Below are 11,690 nucleotides of genomic sequence, written 5' to 3' on the forward strand. Positions count from 1 at the left end.
GAGTACCCCTTTATATTAGTGAATCATTATCATCATACTAAAGAGTAGCTACACTTTCAAATAACTTCTGACGTGTCACAGAGACACATCGAAAGTATTAATCAGTGAAGGTCTCGCTGCCGAGACCCCTGCTGACCGCTAGAATGAGGGCGCTGCAGTGCTCAGGAAAATAGCTGTGTCCCCTTAGCCATTTTCGGGTTGTTTTCGGCTGCTTACGGCAGCTGAAGATGGCCCCATAGAGGTCTAGAGAACTTTCTATAGACCTCTATGCAGGCCATCCCAGCTGCCACAAGCAGCCTAAAATGAGTAAAAATAGTCAACGGGGTACAGCGTTCAGCTTAACACTGTAACCCTCTCATTCTAGTGACCAGATGCGGGACCCCTATGGATCAATACTTTTGACAAGCCCCTATGACATGTCACAAGTTATCTGAAAGTGTAGATATTCTTTGATTATACAAAAGGGAAAAAAAAAGGGGGGGGGGGGGGGGGAAACAAGCACCCAACAACAAGCCAGACTATGCTCGGCTGCTCTCTCCCCTCCAATGCTCCAATTCCTCTGGTCCCCACAAACTTCCGGGTAACTCAGTCACGTGCTGTCTAAGCCAATCCTTAGCTCAGCAATGTTCTAGCCGGGACGGTCATGCACTTAGATGGCCTTATGACTGAGTTACCCAAAAGTGAACAGAGACCAGAGCGCTGGAGGGGAACAAACAAGGGAGTATAATCAGATTGCTTTACAGGTCACTGGTCTTATTACTCCTCGGACAACCCCTTTAACCCCTCTGTTCTCTTCTACAAGACTATTTGCATCCGGAACAGGCATAAAAGACAGACTGCCAAACAACGGAGGGATATTCATCACCCGTTTAATGTTCATTTAATTTTTTAATGACGAGGCCAGTTTGAGTCCTAAAGTGGTTTGCTGGGACTGGACAAAGTTTGCTCAAAGGGTGGTGGGAATAGGATAATTAAAATAAGGCTATATACTGAGCTATTGAATCCCCGGGTATTACAGTGCAAGGCTTTGTTTACCTGCAGTGATGACACCACATCTGTAATATGGGACTACTGCAGCTAAGTCACTGGCCTCAGCCGGGGACTCTCTATCCTCAGAGAACCTCATTCAAATGCATGAACTTACTTACCAGCAGGGCAAGAAGCAGAGGTGAAGAGTAAGGCTAAAAGTGCTTTTACAATGGCTGATCTGTCAGGCCAAAGATGGCCGACAGGTCATCATAGCGATAATCAGAAACGAGCATTATTAACGAATGGAGATGGAGCGGACCAGGGATTGTTCTGGCCCAGCCACCTCCATTCACAGGAAACAGGCAGTCGTTCATAAGTGAACTGCCTGTTTACACTGAACTATGTGTCATTCAGCCTTCTACATGCAGAAGGTAAACGACGAGCGAGAAGAGATAGACTTCTCATACGTTGTCCAGTCGCTGCATGCATTTACACTGAATAATCATTCAGATTCTCACAGGAATCTGAACGATAACTGTTCTGTGTAAAAGCACCTTAAGGAGGTGACAACCCGTGTAACATGTCACACAAGCAATTCATTAGACAAAAGGCCCATGAAATTCATATAACCTTACTTTGAGTCTTTCTCATTTTCAGCATTGAGTTTATTGGCTTCCTGAGCTTTCTCTGCCATCCAGCGAGTCACCAGCTCCTGGTTATCCTCTGTAGTTTTCCGCAGCTTCTCTTCCAGTGCGTTAAAGGTGATCTGCAGAGCGTCGTACTCGTCCTTGAGGGTTTGGTTGACACGCTCAAGTTCCTGCAGTTTATTCCGTAGATCCTGACACTCTGTCTGGAGTTCAGCAATTGTGCGCTGATATTCCTCGATCCTGTAAAAGTAATGATTTTCAATGTTATTAGGCAAAGTACTATATGTTTTCAATGGGCAGAGGGGAGTAAAATGTTGCAAGACACCCCCATGGCAGGGGCTCATCACCAGGGTGAACAAAGGGAGCAGCAGTTGAAACTCAACATGCCCAATACTCATTTTCTTTGGCATCATCTGTTAGGGAACAGATAGAGGGTTGCATATACATATGGTAGTTAGGCGTGCGACAGTCATTGTGTGCAGACAATTCTTTTCTAGTGTGTATTAAAGGGCTTTTCCAGTGAAATACTACTGATGACCTATAATCAGGACAGGTCATCAATAGTCGATTGGCTGGGGTCCGCAGCTCAGGAGCTCGACTGATCAGCTGACCGGGCGCATATTATCAGCGCCACAACAAAACAGAGGTTGGAGTGCAAGCCTATGCGCCAACCTTTGTGTAGTGGCCGCTGCTTGTAACTGCAGGCATGGCTCTTATTGAAATCAATGAGAGCCGTGCCTGCAGTTACAAGTGCTGGCCACTACACGGAAGTCGTCGTGTAGGCTTCCATTCCAACCTCTGTTATTGCAGCACTGACAGCTCAGCTAATCAGTTGGGGGACCGGGCGGCGGACTCCAGCTGATCAGCTATTGGTGACCTATCCCGATGATAGGTGAGCAATAGTATTTCACTGGAATACCCTATTTAAGGGCGAGGGTGCCCACATGGTTCTCAGGATGGAGAGGAAGGTGCATTATATATTCACACATATATGTCTATTGCATTCAAAACACCATCAAATTAGAAAAAATATGTCAAGAATGAAGGTCAGAGAGGCTTTTACTCACGTTTCCTTGTTGGCTTGGATTTCTTTGTCCTTCTGCTGCATCAGATTGTTTAGTTCTATCACTGTCTGAGCTAGCTGAGAGGGAGGAACAACACAGAGATTACTGACAGCACGTGGAAAATGGATCGAAAACAATAGCTGGAATAGTCATTCACCCTGCAGCTACACAGAACTATTATAGTTAAACAAGTCCAATATGTGTTTATTGGTGCGACTACTAACTCTAAAACAGGATTTAGCTCAAAGCCGACTTGGGAACAGGAAAATTAATGGGAAAGCATTTCTATTTCTATACGGACAAAATATAGCTCAGACCCAGGTTGTGGAAGAACTACACATGTAATAAATATACTGTACTGCTTCCTAAAAAGCAGGTTATGTAATACTGAATACTTTTTGCAACAGTATACGAAAATAGAAGACTTTGTGCTTAATACATTCTGGCATATGAAAAAAGTCACTAACCATTAATCAGAGCAGATTAAATTGTGGATATTTAGTCTAAAATGTTATGGGGTGATTCAAAAAGATTGGATAAAAGGAAAGCTGGTTTTTCATGACCTGAAAAGACAGAAGGACTTCAAGTTTTCATTGCACCTTACAAGTGTTTGGGCGCCGCTGGTAACACGGCAGATGTCAAGTTAGTAGCCCAGATGCCCCCGAACATATCCTCAGTTATCGATTCCACGGCAGCGAAGATATGTTGTATTAGGTAGTGTGTCACCAAAGCGCTCACATTGGACATCTGCAAGGTGTATTCAAAATATGAAAGGCTCTATATCCCTCTCATGTCATTCTGGCTGTTGTATGGCAATTCATGTATGAAGAAATCGTTTTACTTTTGCACCATTCTTTCTGAATCGCCCGGCATATCAAATTTATGAATAGAAACAGAGCAAAAGAAAGAAAAAAAAAAAAAAGTAGTTTCTAAGACCTCTCCACGCTTCTTATGAAGATCGGTCAGCTCCTCCTGGTGCTTTATCCTCATCTGCGCCATGTCCTGGAGTAGAGCCTCATGTCGTATCCCTTCTGGGCCTGGGCTATAAGGAAGACAACACAGGGTGCAGGTTTTACAAAAGAGGTTTTTTTCCCCCCCTACAAACAAGTGTTTTCTGTGATTCAATTGGTTTAAATCAGACTCCTAATCTAATGTAACCCGGAGCTACACGCTGTACAGGTTTAATCTAATGTAACCCGGAGCTACACGCTGTACAGGTTTAATCTAATGTAACCCGGAGCTACACGCTGTACAGGTTTAATCTAACGTAACCCGGAGCTACACGCTGTACAGGTTTCTTCGCTTCTGCAACTAAACATATTAGTTCTTTTGCAGCAATGTATCTACAATATGCAAAAACAGTTGTGTGTCTACATCCTCTATGCGCCTCCATGGCCATAGACTAACCCCGCGTAGTACCGACTCTGCAGTCTATGCCCTTCCATCCGTCTCCTACGTTTCACTAATCTACTGCTTGTACGTTAACAACATTTTTGCAGAAATTCGCATTTTCACAAAAATCTACGGCTTCCATTACGCTGGTAAATCTTTTATGAACGTCCCTCAATAAGCATCGCTGTATGTATATTTGTCATATAATAAAGTTTACTTGGTAAGGAGTGGAAAAAAAAATTACAAAATTCCTTAAATTGTTGGAACCAATGACAAGAATTTCAATCTGATCTTTTGGTAAAACTTTTTGATAATCGTTAACAGTCTTCTGATTGTCAATTTGTGTGTATATGGTCAACATGCACAAGTTTACGGCACTTGTCCCTTGTTGTACCTGATGTCATGGCGGCTCTGCTCATACTTCTCCGCTTGCAGCTTTTCAGCCAACACAGATTGGAGGTCGGACTTTTCAAGCAACCTGTTATCTGTGAAGAGAATGCAAAAGGCAATTAGTAAAAGAGGAATCCTCTCCGCCTGAGGGAGCAGCAAGGCATAAATGGCAACTCTATGCCCTTGACCTATGCTCACTGCCACAAGTCAATAGCATCCACAATACCAAGCGGTGTAACAGTTTATATGCTCACATATCTGCTGCCTCCTCCTGGAAATAACATCAACAGTTGATATTCTGAGTATGTATATGTATATATATATATATACATACATACATATATATATATACACACACACACACACACACACACACACACGGAAACATGGTTCCGCTTGATGAACATATAGTGTGTGATATATATCACACACTATATATATATCCATCAAGCGGAACCATGTTTCTTGTGATGCTATAAGGTACATATCCTACCAAAAGTAATTAAACACCCGAGCAAGAATTAAAAGTAGTATTTATTTCCATCTGTTAATGCTTAGTGGGGCTCCTTTGGACCTAATAACATCAGATCCCCTCCTTGGCATACTTCCTACTAACGTCCGATACACTTCCGCTGGTATTTCCCTCCATTCATCCTGAAAATATCTGGAGAGCTCTCTCAAAGAAGATGGATGCTGTTCATATTTCCTGCTCCAATGTTGCAGTTCATCACAAAGATGGTCAGTAAGGTTCAGGTTGGGACTCTGTGTAGTCAGTCCAATCGTGGAACATCCATAGCCTCAAACCATCATAAACCGCGTTAGTGACAAGGCTTGTTGTCTTGTTGGAAGTATGGCTGACCATTCCCAGAGTATTACCACATTGTCAGCAGCACATTATTGTCTAGAATGTCAATGTACACCTCCGTGGTCATGGTGCTTGTCACTGAAACCAATAGACCGGGACCGTTCCATGTAACACATGCCCAGACCATAACGGAACCTCCACTGTACTTAACGGTTGGCATTCCCCAGGTACCTCCACATTCAGGTACGTACATCTGATCTAAAGATGGAGTAGCGTGAATTGTCACTCCATAGAACGTTCTTACTTTGCCTAACTGCAATGACAGCACTCCTTGCCCCATTGTAGATGGGCTGCTGCATCATATCTGAAAGAATTTGCCAGATGTTTGCAGGAGGAATGAAGGGAAATACCTGCTGAAGAGCACCATGGAGAATATCCAATGTCATTTGGGCCAAAATGAGTGATTCTTGCTGAGGCGTCCAATGACTTTTGGCAGGGTAGTGTATATAGGCGATTCTCTGCCTGAACAATAGCAATATACTCTCTACTAGTCTCTGGTCCTCACCAATCAGGAGATGGATGTGATACTTCTATATGGTGAGATCAAACTGCTACAGACCGTGCAGAGATTCAATAGATTATTGAAAGACAATTTAGAACAATTGCCAAGGGATTGCTACATTGATTCCAAGGAGTACAAAGAGTACATCCGCATGGGACGGAAATACTGCGTTTTTTCTATGTAAATTTGCGCACAGAAAAGCCGCAGTGGAATACAGGAGCAACAAGGTGGATGGGATTTTAACAAAACCGTGAAATAAACCGCACATAGTATAAAAAAAGACAAATCATTGTAAAAAAAAGAAACCATCAACATGAAATCGGTGTGAGCTAGCAGCAGCTCTTCTTGCGTCATCCACTGTCTGTGGATAGAGGAGCTTCTACACAGGAAGTGAGGCGCTGGCTGAATAAGCCAAATAGGAAACCGTAGCTGTGCAAACATGCATCAGTCAGCGAGAATGATCCTACCTGATAACAGCGGGGACAGCGGCTCACACCCCGTCTATATACAAGGAGAACGCCAGCTGAGCCGTCCGATTACACAGCGAGATGAGTGAGCAGACAGGGGGGCGCTTGTACCCAATCATCGGCCCATGGGAATATTACCACAATCAGCCAACACATCCTCATTAAGATGGCCAAGGAAGCATTTATAGGCCAGTAGAAAATAAAAAAAACCTGTTCATCAGCAGCACATCTCCCGTGTAACGTGTAAACGGGGATGGGCTATGGTAATAACGCCACCTTCACACGTGGCCGAATCAATGTAGGCATTCCACTGGAAATCCTTCACACGGGCAATAAAATCGCACGATATCCCAGCGCTGCGAGAAATCGCAAAATTACGAAGCCAACGACTTGACAAGGCTCCATGACGTGTGCCATGTTTTAATGCTTGCAATGTAATGTTAATACAAAGTCACGGCATGTCCATTCTTTTTGTGATCTTGCCCTGTTTACAATGGGGCCAGCGGCAGGAGTTCCAGCCCCATTGAAATCAATGGGACATGATCGCAATCCTCTGCCACTGCCGTGACAGCGATAGCAGGGGACTCCCTGCAGCGAGGATTTTCAGTGATGGTGGTGGTTGAAAAAGAAGCAAAAACAAAACAAAAAAAATCATCTTCTTGGAAGCGCTGCCATCTCCAGCATGTCCTCTAGCAGGCCCGCGGCACTCTTCTTCTCTTCTGGCTGGGGATTGAAAAACCCCTGCCTCCAATTGGTCACAGCGCTCAGCTGAGATTTTTCAATCCCGGACAGAAGAGAAGGAGAACAAGAGTGCCGGGGACCTGCTAGAAGTAGTGCTGGAGACGACAATGCTTCCAAGGTGATGTTTTTCTTTTTTTCTAGTCATGGATTATTCTCATGGGTAGGGTTTATATTTCAAGGCCCCCACCCCACCCCCCTAAAATCCTTGCCATAAGAAGTCCACTGCCATTGCTGTCACAGCAGTGGCAGAGGATGGCGAGCAGCTCCCATTGATTCCAATGGGGCTGGTGCTGCTGCAGCTGGTCCTATTGCAATCAATGGAAGAAAAAGGATTGCGAGAGCGATATGGGGGCGTCATTCGCATCCCAATATCACTTTTGCCAGTGTGCAGGAGCCCTAAGTGGTGCGGATTTGGCCAGGATTTTAATTACGGATCAGTTGCATAATTTAACCCTTGTATTGCAAAGGCCGAATTCAGCAGCATGAATAGAAGTGCTGGGGATTTAGCATCATTAGGGTTTTTCGGAAACGCTGTGGAATCCTTTAGAAGGTTTGCTGCACTATGTGAAGACTTTTGTAATCCTCTCCTGACTTGTACTGCCCCCCGGGTTCCACATGATCATGCACATGCCACTTGTGCTTGTTTTTCCAAGACAGACAGTATGTGGCGGGATTACTATTTTATGCATAGCACTTCTATTACAATGTGGGTGTTATTACACACTCTGATAATGGCGGTGAATTCAGTTTCTGAACACGACATTCATTGGATTCCCACCGTAAATCTCTTACTTGCTGCGGCACGGAGGAGTCTGCAAAAACCACACCTTTGAGGACGGCTGCACACATGCGGGGCGGATTCTGCATGTGGAATCTCGCAGCGGAATCCGACCCTATGCCCAGCAAGCGTCCGCGCGTACCCATCCTGAAGTCTGTACAGCGGACAATCCGTGCGGCGAGCTGTCAGACATGCGCAGTACAGGTATATATTTTTTTTAAAATCTCTACTTTTCCCGCGTCATCACCTGGCAATGAGGCAGAATCCGCAAACTTTCCACAATGTCACTGCAGAAGGGCCGCGGATCGGACGGCTTCCGTCCGTGCAGAGTCCGCACAGAAATGGAGCATGCTGCAATTTCTCCCCCGCAAGTGGAAAAAAAAAAAATCACAATAGATTGTCGCTCGTGTAGAGGAAATCACGTTTTGCCACAGCATGCTATGGAATGTATGTGCTGCGGAATACTGAGGTGGATGCCCACTCCGGATTCCGAAATTGAAATCTGCCCGTGCGCGGGCGGCCTAAGGCCACCCTCACACAGACATTTTTTCCCGTGATTGGCATGGCGCTCTCAGAACCGTACTAAGCGCGTTATAACGCTCCCATTGTTTTCAGCTGGACCGCTCAGACAGCTGCTCGATTACAGCACTTTCCAGCACTGCGATTTTTGACCGCCTGTCTGAGGGAGGCCGGAAAGCAAAGGTTTATATTCTCAGAGGGAGTTACATATGGATACATGAGCCCTTATACCATACGACTTGGACAACTCTGATCCATAGTTTCTGCCAGTATTCGGGAAAGCTGAGGTTTTGGGGTACACAGAGGCCCATACCTCATGTCTCTAAAGTAAGGATGCTCCATAGGTTTTCAGGAGAGGATGGTGGCCATGCCATGATGTTATCCTCCTATGCCCATAGCAGGTAAGGAGGCAATGTTGTATTTGCAGCATGGTTTGGCATGGAAAAGAGTGTATTTCGGAACCCCATGATTATTTTCCTACTATTGCTCAGATTGGACCTCCACATATGGCTTACCCCCCCTCTCCCCCCCAACACCGCCCCTCTATCTGCAAGTGATGTAAAGAAGTTCTCCATGTATATCAGCTTCCATTCTTGCACGTGCGCAGTGACTTCCAAGACTGGCGCATGCACAGTCAGGCTAGTTCCACATGGGCGATCGCGATTTTGCGCCTACCTGCTTTGTCATCGTCTTTTCTGTACATGCGCAGTACAGATTTTTAAAAATTCTTTTCCTCCATGCTGTTGCTAGACGTAAACTGCAACCTATCTGCAGTGTTCACTGCGGACGGGCTGCAGGTCGGACGGCTTCCACTGACTTCAATGAAAGCCGCCCCTGCCCGAAAATGGAGCATCCTGCGATTTTTCCTCTGTGAGCAGAGATCACATTGATTAGAAGCCGTGGATCTCCATAGGAAGTAATGGGTTGTATTTGCTGTGGATTCGCGGTGCGGACGCCGACCCCGGATTCCGCAGCAGATATCCACCGGTGTGCAAGAGGCCTTAGAGTGGTCCCAGGAAGGACAAGCGGTACACCGGCACCCAAAGCACAGTGCTGCATATAGGGAGTCAGAACGAGTCTGTGCGGTCCGATCCCACAGAAGAGCTGCTGTACCAAAGGCTGAAAGAGTTAAAGGAAGTCAGCCAAAGACGGCCATCACTAGGTCAGCTGCATAGCGCCCATGTCCCCCTGAAGAAGCACGCGTGTGCGCAGGCCACCGCCACTATGTAAAGGATGTGATGTGGGGGGCTATCAACTTGCAGCGATCCAGGCTGCAGCCCCCCAAGCTGTAGGCCGCCCACTGATAGATTGCAGTGTACGGTGCAGGAAACGCCATCATCTCCTTCAGGGGTACATAAGGCATGATGGAGCCTCCTCGGCACCTACCTGGTTCTGGGGTAGATTTGGCTGACGGACGTCCCTTACTGCCGGCTACGATAGAATGGAGTCAGAATACACAGAGTACGGTGCATCAGGCTGTGTAGCTAGAGACCCCTCAGAGTGCCCATGCCCAGAGAACCTGCAACGGGCACAAGGCATCAGAACTGGACCATGAAGCAATGGAAGAAGGTGCCTGGTCTGATGAACCATATTGTCTTGCACAACATGTGGATGGTGGGTGGGATGGCATCAGGATGCACCATGGGAAGAGGATAAGTGGCGGAGGCCGTGGGAGGCTCTGGGCAATGTTCTGCTGGGAAATTTTGGGTGCCGGCATTCCTGTGGATGCGACATGTACCACCTACCTACCCGCTGTACCCCTCTCCAGGGCAGCGATATTCCCTAACGGCAATGGCCTCAGCAGAATAATCATCACACGACCAGGCGGATGCAAAATCTGCAGCACTATATTACAGATGTTGGTACGGACCGGTGGGCGTCTCTCATACATGCACTTTTTACCACACCGTTTTAAACGCCACGGTAATTCCGGTAAAACGCACCCATTCATTTCAACGGGGCCTCGCAGACCTGTGCGCAAACGTTAGAAAACGCTGCGATTTTCAGGCACTGCCTTATCTATTTTACAGCATTTTCGCACTTTTTAAGCGCACATCGTCACAACGATGGGGTAGAACCGCCCGACGCAGTAATCTGTGTCCGAAAACGGCAATAAAATCGCAGCATTTTGCTGACACAACGTGTGGGGTGGTCTTAGGCCGGCTACATGCGGGAGAGAAAATTGCGCGAGATTTCCTTTGAAAGGGGTCACGCACATGAGCGATGCGGCAGAAAAAATAAATAAATTAAAAAACGGCAGCACATCCTCTCGCATTGCACCGCCCACGGTTTTCAGCGGAGTCGGGGGCAGCATCGCGCCGCCAGGTGCCTGTGGTGCGGTACGAAGTCCCCCATTAAAAACAATGAAAGGACCTCCACAAACGGGAGGATCGCGACTTCTGCAAGGCGGTTTTGAAAGAATAAAGAAAGCTCGCATTCTCTGGGAAAACCGCGTGTTGGCGATGCGTGACGATTCGCACTTTCACGTGGCTTTTGCTCACTGACAGGGTAAAGCCACGCCTAGATTTGTGGCAAACAAGACACGTATTCTGCTGGCGCTTTTAAAGGCGGGGCCTACACAGAAAATACCCTTAGGTCGCGTTCACACCGGACGGAAATGATCGCGGGGCGTCCCTGCAGCAGATCCGCAGGGCAAAACCCACCCCAGTTAGTGCAGAATTCGCAGGAGCTGCAGATCTGCTGCTCCAACGGACGAGCCGCGGACTTACACGCCACACCGCCATTTCTGCGCCGTGCGGGGGACATTCAGAGAATCTCAGCCACTTTGCTGCTTCAATAACCGCCACGGATTTTCCGCACGGAGGTCAGATGAGGAATCCACGACCGACATGACCCAGGCAAATCGTAAACACGTGACGGTCGCCTCACACGTGTATTCGCCCCGCAGCGGTGGGACGGTGCTGGTAGACCACCAGTTCCAGGGGGCACAGCCAGGAGATGGTCACTGCAGCAGTGCTGGTATAATACCCCCCAGTCCCTCCAGAGCGGCACTCACACTGCTGGATGAGCTCCTCGTAGCCCTGCCGCTGCTCGCGGTCCCTCCTCCGCAGCTCCCGGGAGATGTGCAGCTTCCACCCCGCTCCTGCCCTGCAGCCGGCAGCCATGGCGGTGCTGAGCCCTCCTCCTCCTCCTCCCGGCAGTAGTCTCACATGGTGCTGGCCGGCCTCAGTAAAGTACATGCACGCCCCGCTCCTGTCGCTATAGAAACCGCACCGTGTGCCCGACTTCCGGCCCTTCTATCCTTCTTCGCTTCTACCGCGCGAAGCTTCTTTATCCTCCATGTCCCCGCGTACCGAAAGCCGTACACTCCGCGCCTCACGCTGATGACGTCAAAT

At 47.4% G+C, this 11,690-nt stretch overlaps 1 protein-coding gene across 4 annotated transcripts in view; it reads right to left on the reverse strand.

Annotated features, from left to right (window-relative positions):
* Positions 1 to 11,690, reverse strand: part of ATG16L1 (autophagy related 16 like 1) — a 42,929-nt gene extending 31,239 nt beyond the window's left edge. For all 4 annotated transcript variants that reach the window (XM_066598247.1, XM_066598246.1, XM_066598245.1 and 1 more), the window contains exons 1-5: positions 11,351 to 11,690; positions 4,467 to 4,557; positions 3,617 to 3,722; positions 2,684 to 2,757; positions 1,605 to 1,856 (exon numbers count right to left, since the gene is read on the reverse strand). In XM_066598247.1, coding sequence (XP_066454344.1) covers positions 1,605 to 1,856; positions 2,684 to 2,757; positions 3,617 to 3,722; positions 4,467 to 4,557; positions 11,351 to 11,534 — 707 coding nt within the window. In that variant the 5' untranslated portion in view covers positions 11,535 to 11,690. The remainder of the gene's footprint in view (positions 1 to 1,604; positions 1,857 to 2,683; positions 2,758 to 3,616; positions 3,723 to 4,466; positions 4,558 to 11,350) is intronic.

Source organism: Eleutherodactylus coqui, chromosome 1 (assembly GCF_035609145.1).
Source record: "Eleutherodactylus coqui strain aEleCoq1 chromosome 1, aEleCoq1.hap1, whole genome shotgun sequence".
Taxonomy (NCBI): domain Eukaryota; kingdom Metazoa; phylum Chordata; class Amphibia; order Anura; family Eleutherodactylidae; genus Eleutherodactylus; species Eleutherodactylus coqui.